Source organism: Nyctereutes procyonoides, unplaced genomic scaffold, assembly GCF_905146905.1.
Source record: "Nyctereutes procyonoides isolate TBG_1078 unplaced genomic scaffold, NYPRO_anot_genome, whole genome shotgun sequence".
NCBI lineage: Eukaryota > Metazoa > Chordata > Mammalia > Carnivora > Canidae > Nyctereutes > Nyctereutes procyonoides.
Window position 1 is genome coordinate 7,014,926 of NW_026575131.1, and position 20,516 is coordinate 7,035,441.

Here is a 20,516-nt window from a genome sequence, read left to right on the forward strand (position 1 = left end):
TTCTATTTATCTCTGGTAATTCAAGTTGGGTCTATTTCACTTGAAACCAACAGAGTCCTGAATAAATTTAGAAATGGTACCAGGAATGGAGAGCTGAAAGTGAGCAGAAAAGCACTGGATGAGGCAGGAGGGGAGGCTATAAGAATCCACCATCTAGGGCCGAAAAATTCCCAGTTGCGGCTATAGGCAGTAAAACAATGGGTTTACCAAGGCCAGAGCTTTAGGGGATTTAAGAAAGCACCAGATTATTGGAGGCACTGTCTACTTCTTCCGACCTTTCATAAGGGCAAGAAAGAAATGCTTCCCTGTAAGGTGGCCTAGCCAGAAGCAGGTAAGGACGGCAGAACTAGTATATTACACTTTTGGAAGGGATGGAGGGAGATCTCTTACCCTTTTGGTCAGCAATCTGAGTCTTTTGTGAACTGCAAAGGCTGGATTTTTTTTTTTCCTCTGCAAACAGAAGCGAGCAGTTGCTACAGAAATGGTGGGCATCTGATAAATGGACAGAAATCTATGGAAGGAGGCAGGACTCTTAATAATGGTGACAGGAAGGTTCTGAACTCAAATGCAAACTAAGGGTAGGTACCAGTAAAAGTCCTTAAATTGAGTCCCAGAAGGATACACAGAGGCTCTTAAATAGCTTGGAGGTACTGGCCTCCAGCTAGGAACAGAAATCATGAGGACTGAGTAGGTTTTATTTTTTTAATTTTTAAAGATTTTATGTATGTATGTATATATGTATTAGAGAGAGAGAGACAGAGAGAGAGAGAGAGACTGCATGCGCGCGCTAGAGGAGGGGCAGAGGGAGGAGGAAAGAGAGAATCCCAAGCAGATGCTGTGCTGAGCATGGAGCCCAAGACAGAGCTTGATCCCATGACCCTGATATCATGACCTGAGCTGGAAACGAGAGTTGGATACTCAACAACTGAGCCCCCCTGGTGCTCCTGAGTAGGTTTTTTTCTTTTTCCTGTTTATTACCTACTTACTTACTTATTTATTTAATATTAAATTTATTTTTTATTGGTGTTCAATTTGCCAACATACAGAATAACACCCAGAGCTCATCCCATCAAGTGCCCCCCTCAGTGCCTGCCACCCAGTCACCCCCACCGCCCACCCTCCTGAGTAGGTTTTAATGGCTAGACCTCTCAAATTTCTAGGAGCTGTCCCCTGGATTCAGATTCCATATCTTAGAACGAGAGTACTGAATAAGATTATCTCCAAAGTGTCTCCTCAGTTTTAATCTTTTGTTTCTTGACGATTAAGTATAAAATAAATCTTCATTATTTTCTTAAAATCACTAAGGACAATTGTCCTAATTTTAAGCATTAAATGTATAGGCAATTGTAGGGGTAAGAGACAGACCAAATACTTCCTTGTGAGTCTTCGCTCAATTCATTGTGTGATCCATACCACATACTCCATTTCCTCACCTGCAAATGGGGATTTTAAATGTTTGTCTTCACAAGGCAGTGAGAAGGGAAAAATGAAAGTCTTGCAACTTCTCCTGAGAGAGAATTTGTTATAGAAATCCTAAATAGGATTAGGGCAAATCTCTTTCTAAATACAGATTAGGGCAGCCTGGGTGGCTCAGCAGTTTAGCGCCACCTTCAGCCCAGGGCCTGATCCTGGAGATCCAGGATTGAGTCCCATGTCAGGCTTCCTGGGTGGAGCCTGCTTCTCCCTCTGCCTGTGTCTCTCATTAATACATAAATAAAATCCTTTAAAAAAATATAAAGATTAGCCTCAAAATGACTTTATTTGGGGTTTTTCACCTCCTGTAATGCAATTTCTGACCCCAACCACTGCTCTCCGCCATTTTCATATGTCTACAGAGAATATATTTCCCAATGGACACAGAACTGGTCTGGGGGAAATGCCAATGCTGTCTCATCCCCAGCATTTCTGATTTTCCCATTTGGTATCCTATTTCACCTGCCCAGTACTGATTCCCTATTTCCCTGGCTTTATCTTACCCAAAGATCACAGAGCCAAGCTTGTAAAACATTGACCCAATGTGATGGATTAATTTCATCCTCTCCTGGGTGTATAACTGCAGTGAGACTCAAAAGAAATGACATACTAATGGTAGTGTTGTATATATTCTGAATATGATAGTTAAATAAAAACAATGGGGGATGTCAGTCATGTCAGGTAGCTGTCAAAACACACTCCCTTACAGGTTCCATACACATGGGCTGAGTTAGGGTTTGGACTAACTGGCACCTTCTGTGAAGCCTGTCCGCTCTTCCCAGGCATAAACAGCAGCTCTTTCCTTTGTGCTCCCACACCACTTTCTAAGAATGCTTATTATTTCACTGTATAGAAATTGTTAAAATTTATAGGTCTCTGGTTAGAATAAAATTTGTGGACACAGAGACTATGACTTATTCATCTTTCTATTGTGTGTCTTGTACAAAGCAGGGATTCAATAAATTTTTGTAGAATGAATTGTGTGAATCACTACATCTTGTTCTCCTATTGAAGGAAAAATAACCTTAGAAGCCATGCAGTTTAGAGGGAGCCTCTGATCCTGAACTAGATCACGGATGGCAAAGACATGAACTTGTGCTTGCCCAAAGCAGATGTTACACTCAGCCATGAACCTCTCTCTCATGACATCTGAACCAGGCTTGCAAACCTTTCTCAATACAGTTTTCCAGGTGGTCACTTCCCCTGCTGGAGCAGGCTGATTCAGCATCCCTGATGTAGATTAAAGATACCCTGGAACAAGAGGACACAGGGTTGATATATGATGCTCTTCACACCAACAGTGAGATGTGCAAAGCAATGCTACACTGTTTTTGGAACTCAGGATGCTACCTTAAAACAACATAAAAAAGAACCGTTAACTTAGAGAAAACAACGGATCCACCCAGTTATTAAGCTGCCTGCTTTGTAAACTGGCTATTGCTGCTATAAATGAAACATTCTGTCCTGAGATGGTTCAGAGCTGGGGAGTGGAGCTAACTGGTGGTGAGTTAAATTTCTGTAGTGATTTCAGAGATATAAGAGGAAGTGTGGTGTAGTGGTTAAGATCACAGACCTCAAAGCACTGTTCCGAACTCTCATGGCTGTTATAAGGATTTCATATATTAACATAGGTAAGATACTTACAACAGTGTCTGGCATAGAAATACCTTAAGAGTAAGCACCAGCTGCTATTATTATATGTGGCCTGTCTAGAAGCCACCAAACAACCAGCAAAATAAGGTTTGGTCTACGTTGGCACTCTTATTCACAATTCAATTGTTTTTTTTTTTTATTAACTGATAGCTATTGCTTTGATAAGCATGGCAGGATGACAAATTGAGCTTGCATTTTCCTTTTTTCCCCCTAAAGCAAATTATTACACTGGCTATTGTCAGACAAGGAGAACAAGGTAGCCCATTACCTCCCCCTTTGCCTTGGCTGCCAGGAACCATGAAGCTACATTTCATGTTCAACTTTGGAAGCTTTCCGTAGTTTTAAGTATCCTAAAATAATGATATATATTTAAAAAAAAGTAAACTTGGCTCTTGTCCTTTCTTACTCTAAAGGTTTTTAGGTTTAATTATTTCTATGGTATTGAGTATAACTTTCTTATATATACATTTTTTAACAGGCAGAATGTACATAAATATAAAAACATTTATTTGTCAGATTCTTGGTGAATGTCAGCCAAGACATGTGTCTGAGATGATACATTTTTATGTATCACATGTACCACAATCATCTTGGAATATAGGGCAAACCTATTCTGTAGAGATATCGGAAATGCTTTCGTTGCGTTGACACTTTACTGTAAGTGATCATAATTAAAAATGTCATTCCTCCTCCTTAGCCTGAGATCACTGCTCTTAGGATAGAAAGTGAAGCTGAAGTCAGAGAAACAATCAGCTAGGCTAAAGAGAGAAAGCTTATCTTGTTGAAACCCATTCTCTTTTTCATCTTCTACCCTGGTTCACAGAGCCAAAGAGCTAATGGAACTTCAGTTCTGTGATATTTTTGGAGGGCAGAGACCCAGAGTGGAGAAGTGATTAGCTTATAGCTGCAAAGTGCTGTAAGTAAAATCCAAACCTGAATTCTAGCCTGGTGTTCCTTCTAAAATACCAACGTGCCACTCTAGGCCACTGAAATAGAAAATGAGAAAATCTGCTTTGAGTAGCCAATTTAAGTGGAAACTCTTGAAATGTATTATTTCACTGTAGCAAAATGGAAAGCTATTTTGAAAACATCAAGGCAAAAGCTCCATGATAATCAAAGTTCTCTGGGAAATACTTCTGTTGCAAAAAATTCATTTACTGTTAAGGCATTTAACATGTGTCATTTACTTAGAATTATGGGCTAATTCCAAAACTAGGAAATCAAATCACTGATTCAACCAATATACACCTACTGCTGATTTACTCTTTGCCAGGTCCAGAGACTAGACTACCTTGTTATTGAGGAGCTCAAGGTCTAGGGCAACTACTGAACACACGTGCTACTTCTGAATCTCTTAGGTGTTCATGACAGACACCGCTAATTCAATATATGATCATCTTCCCTGCTGAGCCTGAAATTGGCCTCAAAAATCCTTCCCAAGAGAATCCTCCATGTGGCCATGAGCAAATGATAAGAGAGACACACAAATTTATCTATCATCTCCACACTAGGATAGTTACTATGTGCTTATTAGATACTATGCAACTGGAAATCCTTATTGTATGTGCTAGAACCCTGGTCTCCCCACTCGGGAGAGCAAAACAAAGTACACTCTTGCTTTCATTTAGCACTGACTTAACTCCTGGGTGATCAATTATTTTAGGTACTGTTAGAATTCTTTATAAGGGCTCACAAAAGACCAATTATGTCCCAATAAGAGGCACTCCTCTTTGGTTCGCACTTTTCCTTTCAGCCTGGGAAGCACAGCCTTCCATCTTATGTTCATCATCACCTACAGCTACCATCTGCTGCAAGAGAATCCGACAGAGGTGTTGCGCTCCTTGCTCCAGAGCAGCTGCTTATCACACGTAGTGATTTCACCAACTGAGAAAAGCATCTGCTCCTGACAATGCTGTCCTAGTCTAGTTCTTCCTGCCAGCAAGAGTTTGGGAAAAAAAAATACTTCTGATCTTACCCTTTCAAGGTGGACCTAAAGACAGATGCAGGGCCTCTGTTTTATAAACTTGGCATCCTTTCTCTCCTTTGTGAAAGCTGTTTTCTTAGGGTCTGATCAGGGCAGAAAAAGTAGAACGGTATCTTTTTCTTTTAATGGCTTTTATTATGTCTTTAAACGTTTTAATTAACAATGATAGATGAATAAAGGCCTTGTGAAGCCCTGCTTCGTGGAGGTGCATTATTACCCCCACAAATGCTGACCTTTCTTGGCAGCAGAGAACAGTGCACAGTGTTGTCTGCAAGGAGACAAGTTTGAAGCTGTCTTTTCCTTGTGCCTCAAAGTACATCTCCCTCAGAATATACAAACCTGTAGGTATTGTACATTGATCATCTGCACTTGCAGGTCATTCACCTCTAATAGCTGGGGCTCGGGGAGACCAAACACTTTAGAAAAGAATATACATGTAGCACTAACAGAAAGGAGCAACATAAATTAGGCTCAACCAAGGAAGAGAATGCCACTATTTTCTACTTTCCATTATATTTCCCTGTCCTAACAGTGACCGTGTTTTTTTGTTAGGTAGATATGATGGTAGGTACTAGGTGGAGTAGAAAGGGGGAAAAAAAAAAGGCTTTTTTTTCCTGCCCTCAAAGGTTTAAATTTCGTAAGTTAGGCAAGATAATGATAATAAAATGCCATGGGATTTAAATATCAGAATATAGGGATCCCTGGGTGGCGCAGTGGTTTGGCGCCTGCCTTTGGCCCAGGCCGTGACCCTGGAGACCCGGGATCGAATCCCACGTCGGGCTCCCGGTGCATGGAGCCTGCTTCTCCCTCTGCCTATGTCTCTGCTTCTCTCTCTCTCTCTCACTGTGTGCCTATCATAAATAAATAAAATTTAAAAAAAAATCAGAATATATAATGATGTCCCCCAAAACAGGTACAAAACACAGAATTACCATTAACCCAGCAATTTTACTCCTACTACATATGTACCCAAGAGAACTGAAAATGTATGTTCACATAACAGCTTGTACACAAATGTTCATAGCAGCACTGTCCATAAGTCTCCAATGGAAGCAACCTGAATGTCCATCAGCTGACCAATGGCTCAGCAAAACGTAGTCTATCCAAATAATGTAATATTACCTGGCCTTAAAAAGAAATGAAGTACTGACACATGGTACAACATGGATGACCCCTGAAAACATTATGCTAAGTTGAAGAAGTCAGTCACAAAAGACCACATGTTGTAGGATTCCATTTATATGACCTGCCCAGAAAATGCAAATCTATAGATATAGACAGATCAGTCATTACTTATGGAGCTCAGAGGAAATGAGGGCTGACTGCTGAGGAGTACAGGCTCTCTTTTTGGGGCAATGAAAATATTCTAAACAGATCATGGTGACAGTTACTTAACTGAATATATCAGGGACACCTGACTGGCTCAGTAGTTGAGTGTCTGCCTTCGGCTCAGGTTGTGATCCCGGGGTTCTGGGATCGAGTTCTGCATAGGGTTGCCTGCAGGCAGGAGCCTGTTTCTCTCTCTGCCTATGGCTCTGCCTCTGTGTCTCTCATGAATAAATAAATACATAAAAATCTTTCAAAAACAACTCTGAATATATTTAAAAAGTTAAAGTGTATATTTTAAAAGGGTGAACTGCAGGGTATGTGAATTACATCTCAATAAAGCTGTTATAAAAAACACAACAGTACACACAATGCTGTAGAGACTCAAAAGAGGGATAGAGAATTTCTGGCTTGGATGATTTGAAAGAGGTATTTAAGTTTTGAGGAGAAAACATTTACTGGAGGCAGGGTGGATGGATAGGAACATAGTACAAGCCAAAGGACAGAGATGCTCTGGTCTTTGAGTAAACAAATTTGGTTAAGGTGGGAGCCTTCAGTGGGAGAACTGGGGACACGAAGCTGAAAATATAGTTGTGGGGCACCTGGGTGGCTCAGTCAGTTAAGCATTTGACTTTTGGTTTGGGCTCAGGTCCTGATATCAGGGTCATGAGACTGAGCCCCGTGTTGGACTCTGTGCTCAGCACGGAGTCTGCTTAAGACTGTCTTTTCCTCTTCCCTCTTCCCCTCCCCCCTGCTCTCTCTTTCTTTATATCTCTCTCTGTCTCTCTCAAATAAACAAATAAATATTAAAAAAAGAAAACATAGTTGGTTTCAGCATGGGTGAAATCAGAGGGGCAGACGACAGCCTCTGGTGAGGGCCGAATCCATTCAGCTCTGTGAGTGCTGCTGGCTTCCAGGTCAACAAGAAGCAGCATGCTGACAACCTGTCAGCCTCTCCCACAGCTGTCAGGGGAAATGGGTGCCATTGGAGTAAGGAATGGCTGGCTGGGAGGCTGCTTCCACTCCTCTTCAAAATGAGTAATGCCGAAGTCAGAATCTGCTTCAGACCCCCTACTCTGTGGGAGGGGATGCTGAAGAGTTGGATGTGGGACATCAAAGAGCTAAAGAGGATCACTGGGTGTCTGAGAGCCACCTGCCAGAAACTGATTTCTCTGGAACAGGGTACTTTAGTATGGCCATCATTATGGTTTGGCACATGCAAGTCTTACTGGGTAAGGAGAAGGAATGAGCTCTGTGAGAAATTTTAGGACTTTACCTCTCCAGTGACAGCCCACTTAAAAATCAATGACTTATTTCCCGAAAAGGCTCCAGAAGTCAACAAGGCATTTTAAGTATCTTCAGTTTCCAGGTCTAGGAAACGCTAGTTGCTCTTGCATGAAAGAACATTTATACACACTTCATTTTGTATAATGTGTGGCTCCATATGGTAATTTTTTTCATTATACTACTGTGTTAGAATTTGTATATAAATCATTATACACGAGAGAAATAAAAGTTGACCTTTCATAAATCACTCCTTTCAAGTAAGCCAGACTATTGTTCTGTATGTTGTGCTATCGATCATTTCAAAACAAACATCTGCAAAAATACAGCATCCTAGAATTATGGTCTGAATCTTACATATGTTTGTATTCTCTACAGTAGCACTTTCCAATAGAACTTTGTGCAATTATAGAAGCGTTCTGTATCTGCACTGTCCAGGAAAGGAGCATTGAACACTTGCTTTGTGGATGGCATGATTTAGGAACTGGAGTTTTTATTGTTTAATTTTCATTAACTGAAATTTAAAGAGCCACATGTGGCCTGTGGCTGCCATATTGGACAGTGCAGTCAGAACAATACATTTGTTCCTCGTATCTGTTCAACTGAAAGAAAATTTGTGCATAAATAAACACATACTGAGCTTCCTCTACATGCTAGGCACTCTGCTAGACGTTAGATATGAGTAAAACGCTGCCCCTGAATGAGTTAAAACTCATGCAAGGGACAGCAAACTTGACCCTGATTAACTCAAGCCAAATGGGAACTTTTTGGCTCATGCGCCTGGAAAGACCAGGATAATGGTGCCTTCAGGGAACTTGGCTGAGGGCTTAGAGGATAACACCATGACCATCCTCATCCTCACCCTCTCCCTCCTCAGTTAGAGTTGGCTCTTTTCCATGTGTGGTCTTCATGCTCAAATTGGCTCTCTACTCATAATTGCTAGAGAGCTGCCCCAGCCCAGAGCTCACACTGGCAAAGCTCCAAGCCCTGACCCCAGCCTCCTAGCCAAAGGCTCATTAGATCTCATTGGTCATGACTGGGTCAGATGCCCAGTTCTGCACCAATCATCACACCCATGGAAATATGATGTATTGACTGACTTGACCACAATTACATGCTGCAACACTAAGCCAAGGGTGGAGCCAACTTCACCAGACAAACACACGGAATTAAAGTAATGTCCTAGATAGTCTCTCAGAATAAAACCAAGGTGATCATTAGGGAAGAGTAATTTTGCTAAGCAGCAAACACAATAGCCATCCATTGTAGTCTCTAAAGAGCTCAGCATCTCCCTAGGGAAATCTTTTTTTTTTTTAAGATTTTATTTATTTATTCATGACAGAGACAGAGAGGCAGAGACACAGGCAGAGGGAGAAGGAGGCTCCATGCAGGGAGCCTGATGTAGGACTCGATCCCGGGTCCCTAGGATCACACCCTGGACTGAAGGCAGCGCTAAACTGTCAAGCCATCCGGGCTGCCCTACCTAGGAAATATTTTTTTTTAATATTTTATTTATTTATTCATAGAGACGGAGAGAGGCAGAGACACAGGCAGAGGGAGAAGCAGGCATCATACAGAGAGCCTGATGTGGGACTCGATCCAGGGTCTCCAGGATCACGCCCTGGGCTGTAGGCGGCGCCAAACCGCTGCACCACCGGGGCTGCCCCCTACCTAGGAAACCTTAAAGAAAAGTGCTGGTTGGTCAGATCTGCTGGTCAGATAAAGAAAATACTATCTAAAAGGTAAAGCTCAATTTGCAATGACATCTAAGTTGAAATGACAGTGTTTACTTACACAGAATTTCCTTTGATGTTTACTTTTCCACAGATAATTACCCTAAAACCCTTGTGGGCAAGGTTACGTCTATGAAATCTAAAACATTAAGGAGGGAGCCATCAATTGACCAGGGCCTGCTGTCTGCAGCCTGACTCAATCTGAGAGTCCAGATGTCTCCTTCTGTGCCCCCTTGTCACTGAGCACACCAAGGGTGTGCTAGACCTTAGAAGTCCTGACATATGTGGATGCAGGCAGAGCAGACGCAGTGCAGCCCACCCAAGGAAGGGACACACAACTGCCAGTTCACACAATGCAATATGAATTGTCTATTTTCATAAGGGCTACTCCAAGAGAGATTATTTGTGGGCAGGATGACTCACGAGAGAGACAAATGAAATTCACTCCACAGAGAAGACAAAGAGCTTGGAACATCACTGAAATGAGAAAAATTAGCCAAAACAGCTGCAGCACTTTAGGGCCTTTTAAATAGCCTCCTTCTGTCTACTTCTCCACCCCTTTCTAGCTGTTCCCTCTCTCTCATTAAATACTGATGAGCCTTTGCTTTTGTTGGCTCTAAGGGCCAGCCGAAGCTGGGAAATAGTCTTTTTTAGCAAGCATATCTTTTTATCCCTCTGAGTTTTCTGGTATTATCTTTTGTGAGGATGATTCTGGATTACTCTGAAACTTCTTGGCTTATTTCTTGGCAGAAAAAAATGTTAATAAAGCTCGTGGACAGGACTTTCTGCACTTCAGGGACATCCAGTGCTTGGGCCCCATGACAAGAAGTCCCATGACTCTCTCTGCTCTCCCCTGGGAATCCAGAGACCTCTGAGCCCCTTCAACATCAAAGTGACCACCCCTACTTCTACTGTACAGTGAATCTTCTCATTGGAGTATGGCTCTCGAGGCATAGTAGACAGAGCTGCAGATATTCCATGCTTGGTAAAAAAGGAGAGGCTGTTTGCAATATCATCTGTGGTTTTCCCGGATTGCTCAGTTTGGCATTTAGTGGGCCTGTCCCCTACCAGACTGGAACTGTGCCTGCGGCAGCCCGGGAAAACCATGCACTTCCAGCACGCAAGAACTGGGCCTCCTTTGGTTTGCCAACTGGCACAGAGTAGGTGCTTACTGAATGCTGGCGAACTGTGGAATATTATTGGTAACTTGGAGATTTACTGTGCATAAAAAATACTAAACAGAATGGGTCTGAACACTAATATCTGCAATTCTTACTGTTCCAATAAAGTGTTCAGCTCTTTGACTACCCTGTAAACCTCAGTCCCCCAATCTTAACAAATTCTCAACCCTAAAGTGACTTAACTTCAAAACACTTTTTATTATGGATCTCAAGCTAGTTAGCTGATTCTCCAGTCCTCAAGGGCTAACTCCAAAGGACTCTAGTAGATCAAACTGGCATAAATTAATTTGCTTTTCAGAATGCCTCTAGTCTTTTCCCTACTATAGTTTAATTCATGTCTAGTGGGTTTTTTAATGAATTTCACTTTCCCATTCATTTTTAAATGAAGTTTATTGAGATAAATAATTCACATAACATACAATTCACTCATTTAGTGTGTAATCCAGTGATTTTAGTATATTCACAGAGTTGTGCAACCATCATCACGATAGAATTCCAGGACATTTCATCATCTCCAAAAGAAACCCAGCACCTATTAGGAGTTATTCCCCTATTTTGCCCCAATGCTCCCTTTCTTCCTAACTCACCACCCCTACCAGCTCCTGGCAACTATCAATCTACTTTATGTCTCTATAGATTTGCCTATTCTGGATATTTTATATAAATTGGATATCATTCATTTTTTTAAAAAGACCCCTTATTGTATTTTCTATGTATGAGCTCTCACACTAGGTGCTGGAATCACAGGCTTAAGTAAAATCTAATGCCTGCCTTCTAGTTACTCACAGTTCAACAACAAACAATTGCTGAGCCCAGAACTCTCAGTGTTTCCTCTTGGGCACAATAGCCACATACATATTAGCCGGCTTTTGTACCAGTGAGATACTCAGGCCAAAATGTCCATCACTTGCCTTTGGGTTCACCTCTACTGGGTAGATGGTGCCCAGTACTCCATCTCATGTGCTGACCAGGCCTACAGATGTCTACTTTATTCCTATTTAATCAAGCACCTGTAACTGACCTGCCCTTTTGAAAAGATTCTGTCTTTGGCAAAGACTCAGAAATTTGGGGGTGTTTTTAAATGCACCCAGGTTGTCTTTTTCTTTCCAATAAAATCAAAGGAATAGAGAATAAATGAATGGTTACCAGAGGGGCAGTGGGTAGGAGATGGGTTAAATAGGTGATGGGGATTAAGGAAGGTACCCCTGGTGATACACACTGGGTGATATATAGAAGTGTTGAATCATTATGTTTTACACCTGAAATTTAAATTACACTGTATGTTAACCATAAGGGAATTAAAATACACACACATGCACACACACATACATGCACACACACACACACACGCATCAAAGGAATATTTTTCTCAAGTTTCTAATAAGGTATTTGGGATTTTCCTGTGCAATAATGATTGTATATAGCATATCCGAGGGTGGGGGGATATACAGAGGTCTCTCTGCAGATCTTGAAAATAAGGTTAGCTTTGCAGAATGGAATGAATAAGAACTGACATACCCTGGAGGAAATCAACCATGTGTGGAAGTTAGTCATCTGAAGAGACTAGAAAAGCAGTTGAAGAGATTGGGAATTTCCATCTTCAGTCAAAATTACAAAGGAGTGATATCAGGAGATACATTTTAATTAAGAAAGCTACAACCTACATAACTCTAAAATATTATTTATAGATAGTAACAGGGTCCATGTGGATTTTGGAAAAGTCTCAGAATTTGTGCAAGAATTTGTTCATGTCTCTGCTACTGTCCAGAAATTAGCAGGATCTCCAGTGGAGCGATCATGAAATCTTCAGATTACCAACTGTCTCCCCAAGGTACACATGGGGAGTGGCAGACAAAACAAATTAAACAGCCTCACTTATACATCAATATCTTATGAGTCTGGCTGTTAGAAATTAGACCCTGAGAGTCTTCAAACTTTGGCAAAAACTGGTTTCTGACTAGATAAGGTAGGACCCATATACTATGATGATTTACCAAAGCAAAATCTGGAGAACAGAAGTTTGGGAGGTGTGAAAACCATGGCCAAACATACAAAGGCCTGCCATTTAGAAGAGGGATACAACTAGCTATAGGCAGGCCCAACAGAGCAGTAGTTAAGAACACAAGCTCTGGAGCCAAACTACTTGGCTCCAACACTTACTAGCTACATGAACTTGGACAACTTAGCCTGTATACACCTCAATTTCCTTTCCAAAGTGGTTGTGAAGATTAAATGAGATAATCCAAATAAATGCTTAGTATGACATCTGGAACACAGTAAGTTCTCAGATGTTAGCCATCATATCATCACTTTCCAAAGAAGACTGACCACCCTGTGAGATGGGGAGCCCCTGCAGACTTCAATTCAAGGCAGAGATTTGTCAATTGAGGAACAAATACAAACTTGCTGCTGCTGAGCTTACTTCAAGCCCTGGACTTCTGATTAGCTCCTATGCCCCTCAAGCTCCTACATACAATCCAAAACAAAAATGCTGTCTCAGTAGCTGATGTGTTGTTCATGTAAAACTGCCTTTTTGGGCATTCAACCCATGTATACCTTATGTGCAAAGCAGCTGTTAGTCAATAATAATAAGGGGGAAAAGTGGTCCTTGCCCTCAAGAAGCTCAACATCTAACTGAAAAGAGGATCAGAAAACCACACAGTGACACAGACACATATGTTGGATTTAGGCCAACCATACACTTGGTGCTTAAGTTTTTATTAGCCATAACCAAGAGAAAGCTCAGGGAACTCTATTCTATGGAACGTAACAAGCCTGTTACACTGAACTAAATTCAATCACATTCTCTCCCCCTCCAACTCTTAGTCTCCTTCTCCATCTCTCTCTCTCTCTCTCCGTCCCTTCCCATTCCCTTCAAGGTATAGCAAAGTAGTATGATGGCTCTAGGACCTCCTAGTCTCAAATTCTCAGGCTCATGTGCTGGCCAGCCCATGTAACAGCTGGTGAAGGTGGAAAAGCTGCTTCCATGTTGCAAGTTCACACAGGACTCCTTGGCAGGACACTGAAGGCTAATTTTTATTTTTAACTACTGTTTGAATTCCCTTCTGCCTCTTATCTGTAAGTTCAGGGAAGAAAAGGAAAGTGGCCTTTCTTCCTCCTGTGGCACAGGCAGGTTCTCACATATTTATTGACTGAGGCAGGTTCTTCCCATGGTTATTACAAGTAACATCTGTAAGGAAAACCACCGATCCTTAGTCTCCTAAAGACTCCTAAAGTCTCCTCTCCCAACCCTGATGGTTTCTTTTTGTGACATTCTAACCAGAGTTCCGGGCTTCTTTTAGGTTCCACAGGAATGTGTGGCTGCATTTTAAGTATATTCCTTTCCTGTAAAATGTCAGGTAGGGAGAGAGGCCCCTGGTCTGCCTTGCATTTTGTGGACAAACACCCGGGACCAGGGAACACCAGGAGGCTCCATTCATGTTGGAACAGTCACCAGTTTACTGATTGCTCTGTTGCCTCAAGAAATTCATAGCACCTTCGGGCAAAGGAACAACAGTGTGGTGTTTATTGAAATCTACATCTGGTAGCAATTTGTTCAACAGCAACCAGCTTCCCCCCCCCCTCCTTTTCTTCAGTCAAATAATCCACAGGGGCCCATAATACCCCACAACTGTTCATTTGTGCGAGGCCTGTATTGTGTCGTTTATGTTCCTAATTACAGATCTGGGTTTATCAACAAGTTGCAGCATGGTAAGTAATTTTTTAGACTGCAGAGGAGAGTAAAGGCCCATGTGTTGAGGCAGCGACACAGTTACTGACCGTCACCATCTGGACTGAACAATGAAGTGGCACACTGGCCCCCATCCTCAGCTCCTCTGCCCACACTTGGTCAGCAGAGGCAGCCAGAGCACATCCCTTTCCCACCCAAGGAGGTGCGGCCTCACCATGGTATGTGGGAACTTGGGAGAAGGAACAACAGAGTGTTAACCTAGAATTAGACATTTGCGTACTAGAGAGCAAGGGACAATCCTTGTGCTTTAATCTGGGAGAAAAATTCTTTCTCCCTTTGGAGGCTGGTTGTGAGAGAGACTGAGCAGCTAGTTTGTAAAGGACTCAATGAATAAAGAGCTCTTAGGGTATCTGTGGTCTGATGAGAAGATGAGGTAAATTTAGAAACCAGAGTAAGCTGAGGTTGGGGTTAAATCTGGGGAGCTGAATTTCAAAATTTGCAACAAAGTTGCTGATGTGAAATTGCTAATAGAAAAGCAGAACTGTTTAGGGAGGAGAATAGACAAAAGAGCAGACTTAAGAATAAAATGGATATCTCTATATATGCCTGCACCTACCACACCCACATCAGGCCCTCCTTTGGGGAGGACGATGCTGCTCTCCCACTAACCACCCGGTTCTGAGGGATGCCACCAATCCCCACACCCTGCCTGTGGCCCAGGCTGTCCAATCACAGCAGTGCAGCCCTGTCTATTGCAAGTGGTCCAGAGAAGGCATGTGACTCAAGCCTGGTCAGTCACAGTCTGTGTCCCAGGGGTTTCCTTTTGGAGCCATTGGAGAAGATATTCCTAAAGGAAGAATAAGATTTGGAACTGCCTGAGGATGTGTTTTTTGCTAAACAGAAAAGAAAGAGAACTTGTTGGCGGTGAGAGAAAATGGTGCCAACAAAGAGGGAATAAAGATGAGCAATAAAGAGAAAGATGGCTGTGACATTAAACCCCTCTATGTAGAGTCCCTGAAGCCAAGATTCCATGGCCTACCTACACATTCTTCATATATGTTAAAGCCAATTTGAGCTTTTGGTTTCTGCTATCACAACCAGGGTCTAGGTGGCTACCAAAGGCATTTCTCTGAATGGTTGCCATGATGACCAACTGAGTAAATGCAAGCAAACACTCTGAAAAATACAAGTGCCACACAAGTGCCAGATATTGATTGTGTGCAATCACACATTATGAGAGGCAGGTGGGCACAAGAAAACGGGGCTCATGGACACCAGGAGAGGGGTTTCTTAAAAAGACTTTTTGTTTGGGGAACTTTTGAAGACACACAGAAGTACATGGAATGGTATAATGCCCTCTCGTGGTACTCCTCTCAGCCCTAATAACCACTGACCCACAGTGCAATCCAGGAGAGCAGTGGTTTTGACCAACTCTTCCTGGAGCACAGCTGGTTCACTCTGTGCCTTGGTTCCAGGCCTGAACAGCTCCTTGTCTGACTGGAATTGAAAGTCTGGCTTCTGGCAATGGGATAGGATCTTACAGAAAGAGCCAAATGTCAGGAATTAATGAGTTCAGCCTTATCAGGCTGTACTTAGCCCAGACACCATAAGCAGACATATGCTCATTCTAAGGCTCATTTACAATTTCTTAGCATTGTCTTTGGATGTGTATTTTGTCATGACAGGTGTCAATGAAAGAAATTCTATTTAGTGTTGCATGTAAATCAGCTACCAAAAAAAAATTTTTTTTGAACACTGACACTACCTTTCCTTTGTGGACTAAATTTAAGGAGTTTCCTCCTTTTTTTTTTTTTTTTTAAAGATTTATTTATTTGAGAAGAGAAAGAAAGCACAAGCAAGCAGGACACAGAGAGAATCTCAAGCAGACTCAGCGCTGAGCACAGGGCCTAATGCAGGGCTCAATCTCACAATCCTGAGATAATGACCTGAGCCGAAACCAAGAGTGGGACTCTCAAACAACTGAGCCACCCAGGCTCCCCAAGTTTCCTCCTCTTTATAACTCATTTACAAAAACAGATTATAGTTTGACAGAGAAATAGTCCCCTGGCAGGACTAATTTAGGGAACACACAGAAGGATGACTCAAAACTATTTTATCAATATCATGCAATGTTGGGTTGGAAGGGATATAGGAATCTCTAATCCAATTGACTCAGACTTTCTAGTAGAAGTATGCTCTAAACATCGGTATTACTGAAAAGACAATTCTAATAGGCAGCCAGGGTTGAGAACCACCTCTCTAACCCAATTTCTTTATTTAGTATATGAGGACACTAAGTCCCAAAGATATGGGACTCTAAGACAAATAGCTCATCTGGGATTAGAATGCAGGTCTCTGGGCTCCATTGTGTTTTTCAAGGGAGTAACTAGATCACCCTATTTTAATAGGATGTGTTTTAACAAGAGTTACCTAAGTGGAACATACAAGAATTTTTAGAGTTGAAATAGAGAAATAAACCATCAGGGAAGAGGAATCCAAATAAGTAATAAACACAAGCTGTTTAACCTCACTGATAATTAAGAAACTACACATTTTTTTTTACAAAGCATAATGTAATATTGTTATACATCTAACAGATTGGGAAACATTTTAAAATATCATAGTACCAGGATTTTGGCAAGGATATGCGGCCACAGAAATTCCTATATACTACTAGTAATCATTTAAATTGGTATAATTGCTCTGAAAGACAGTTTGCCATGATCTAATAATGTTGAAGATTCACATTTTCCATGACCCAACAATTCTGATCTTAGTTATAAAACCTAGTACATGCATTTTCAATAGGGGTAGTATTATTCCCACAAAAGAACAAAATTTAATTTTTGATAGGTGAAAAAATCTTGGGCTATCACAATGGCTTGTGGCCCCCCCACAAAGCTCAGCTCTACTCAACAAAACCCTACTCTTTAGGATTAATTAATTTAAATTTAAAATTTTTAGTTTAAAATTAATTAAGTGGGGATCCCTGGGTGGCTCAGTGGTTGAGCATCTGCCTTCCGCCCAAGGTGTGATCCTGGAATCCTGGGATCGAGTCCCACATCGGGTTCCCTGCGTGGAGCCTGCTCCTCCCTCCACCTGTGTCTCTGCCATTCTCTCTCTCTGTGTCTCTCATGAATAAATAAAATCCTAAAAAAAAATTAATTAAGCCTTCTCCTTAGGAGAGGTGATAAAGGAAAAAAGGTTGAGAAACACTGACCTAGAGAAATGTTGCACATGTAGCCCAGGAGATAGATAGGTAAATAGATCTATATAGATAGACAGATATAGACATATAGATAGATTGATCGATATATATGGAAGGGCTACAGGTATTCATCTACAGTAGAATTGGAAAACTACACCATATGTAAACTACAGAATAGAATATAGCAATGAAAAGGAACAAACTTTGGCTGCACACGACAACATGAGTAACCTACACAATGGTGAGCAAAAGAAGCAAGACACAAAAGATCATATAAGGCTTATTTTCATTTATACAAGGTCAAAGTCACGCAGGCAAAGTGAATTATACTGTTCATACACCCAACTGAAACTGTCAAGAAAGGCAAGGAAATATAACAAGAGTTAGTAGGGCATTTACCTTGAGGGCTGTGATCCAGGAAGTCAAATATGAGAGGGGAGAAAGGAAACACTGTATTTTTTTTGATCTGGATGTGAATATGATAATCATTCTCTTGTATACATAATGCTTTATGCTTTCTTCTGGCTTATGTGATAGCTCATTTGAAAATATTAAGACATAAAAGAAAAAAGCAGGAGGAGAAATCTCTTGATCTTCACCATTTTCATTTTCCTTAAAGCATTGTTTGGATCCAGTTAGTCTTCTGCTCACAAGTAATAATACAAACCACCCCAAATGTACATGGTGCTTTCAGACTTTCATTTACAGAATCTCATGTGTACCCCAGCACTGGGAAGAAAAGAGTCAGAAACCACTCCTCAGAGGAGGTTGGTACTTGAATTGGAAGAACCAGCAGGAACCAGAGAGACTCCATAGGTAAGGAAACAGGACTTTACCAGAAGGACTAGCTTGACCAAGTCTGGAATGGGGAGAAGGCGGAGCAAGGGAACAGAAGTACACACAACAGAACTACAGTGAACACATGGGAGCATGGGAGAGACAAAGCTATTCACCTGTCCTTTTGAGGAGTTAATTTCAGAATAGGTAAGAATATTCTTTTAAAGATCACAATTAATTGAGAAGTTGTAACTTTTTCATATTAAGGGGTTTTACCCAGATTTATTTGAAAATTAATGTGTATTCTTATACCTGAATTGAAATCAAGTAGTTTTTTTACAGGTTCTTGTATAACAAAACTGTCTGTTGCTAATGTCTTTGATACTCAAGATCCAGTTAATACAAATTATTTTAAGGGTTAATGATTGTTTAAAGTTTAATTCAAGACATTCATGTTCAAAGGCCTATGATATATCAAGAAAAATTTTACTTAAAAAACTATGGCAGTTTTCCATTTGGTTCATTTGCAGTTAGCTTACAGGAACTGGTGCTTATATTATCCCATTTTACAGATAAAGCCCAGACAAGAGGAAATGATGCAATTAGAGGCAGGACCAGGCAAACTCCTACTCTTCAAGACTCAAAGCCTGTATTTCCTTCCATGAGAACACTATGTTTCTAGGCCTATGCTGCTAAAGGCTAAAGGGAGCTAGGCTTAATATCATTTCAGCCTAGCATTCATGGTATTAAAGTATAAGCTTTTCATATACTATATATTTTCTATTTTATATACCACATGTTTTCTAGTGAAAATAAAAGAGAAAGGGGAAGGAGGGAGCAGAGTATAAATAAACCAATCAATATTTGAGTTTGGAAAGTTGAAATACTTATCTCTAAAAACTTGGTACTGAACTGCTGCTTAAAACATCAATTCAATGCTTAGAACTGTTAGTTTGACAAAGAGTATAATCAATGTTACATATGTATCTTTTATGAAAATAAAATATCAAAAATCTTTTTGAAGATTTTTGAAACTTTCTAATAAAATGCTAAGCAGAATCAGGTATGCCTGAGATTACAGTAAGATAAATGCAAAGACCTTAAGTTTAGTGGCATAATTAAAAACAAATCAATCTACAGCAGTTTACTATACATGTAATTAGAAACTCAATGACTTTTGTTTTGTGACAATAAAAATCTAAATATTTCTAGTTTAGCACTGATTGTTTTTAACCAGATTCTTGAATAAAGACAAATAGGGACAAGCCTTTAATTTCTCTTTACAAATTAGGAGAAAAGTAAAGGCCCAGAAGAAACAAGTTGTCTCTTATCTGCACTTTTCCCATTGGTTAAGTCTGGAGATGGAATCATGAATGAGTAAAACCTCATTCCCACAGATTTTAAGATGCCAGGCTGTTCTTAAAGACAGTTCGAGAATAGGAAAGCACAGAGAGGCTGGCTGACCAGGCTCCAGGATGGAACAGTGAAAGAAATTATGCTATTCGAGAATGCAGTTGGGAGGAAACAAAAAGTAAACTACTCTTTGAAACTGCTCAATCTGAAAGCAGAGGCACCCTTAGTAAAGCAGAACACATCTGTATCTTCCTGTCTGCTCTCAGGTACATGAAGCATATTGTAAACCTGAAGGTGTAGATTTAACAGTGTCCAGTCAACTTAGCAAATCCATTCACTCCTCTGAGCTGTAAAATGTAAGGTCTAGGGCATCAAAGGCTAGGTACAAAAGTTCCATGAGAAATACAGATAACATAATCAGTATTAATTGCTATGTCTCTCTTGGTACTTTTTTCATCAGTGATCTCAGACGCTCCTGTGCCACGGCCCATTCTGGAATGCCTTCTCACATTCTCCTCTCATACACTTGGAGAGCCAACCTCCAAGGATCAGTTCAAAATCTAACTCTTGCCTGGAGCACTCTCTGTATCCTATGCTCTTGAAATCTTGCAGGACTTACTGTACCATGTGTCTAGCTCTCTGTGCACACCTACTGCCTCACAGCCTCATCTCTTCTACCACCCTAACTATGCCACGTCAGCCACCTGAAGGCCTGGTGTGTACCTCTTTGAATCCCCACACCACCATGAACTTGACAAGGGGTCAACATTTGTTGATTGACAGAAGCCATGATTAAACACCAATAATACTTAATTTAAAAACAATATACACCTTAAAATGTCTCACATCCCTT

At 41.0% G+C, this 20,516-nt stretch overlaps 1 protein-coding gene across 5 annotated transcripts in view; it reads right to left on the reverse strand.

The window, feature by feature from the left end:
- Positions 1 to 20,516, reverse strand: part of ATG7 (autophagy related 7) — a 234,381-nt gene that overhangs the window by 86,229 nt on the left and 127,636 nt on the right. For 2 of the 5 annotated variants that reach the window (XM_055343911.1, XM_055343909.1), the window contains one exon: positions 5,376 to 5,961. The exons of 2 other annotated variants lie outside the window; for them this stretch is intronic. In XM_055343911.1, coding sequence (XP_055199886.1) covers positions 5,788 to 5,961 — 174 coding nt within the window. In that variant the 3' untranslated portion in view covers positions 5,376 to 5,787. Of the gene's footprint in view, positions 1 to 5,375; positions 5,962 to 20,516 lie in introns of those variants that run through there. One more of the 5 variants, XM_055343910.1, reaches the window with a different exon arrangement.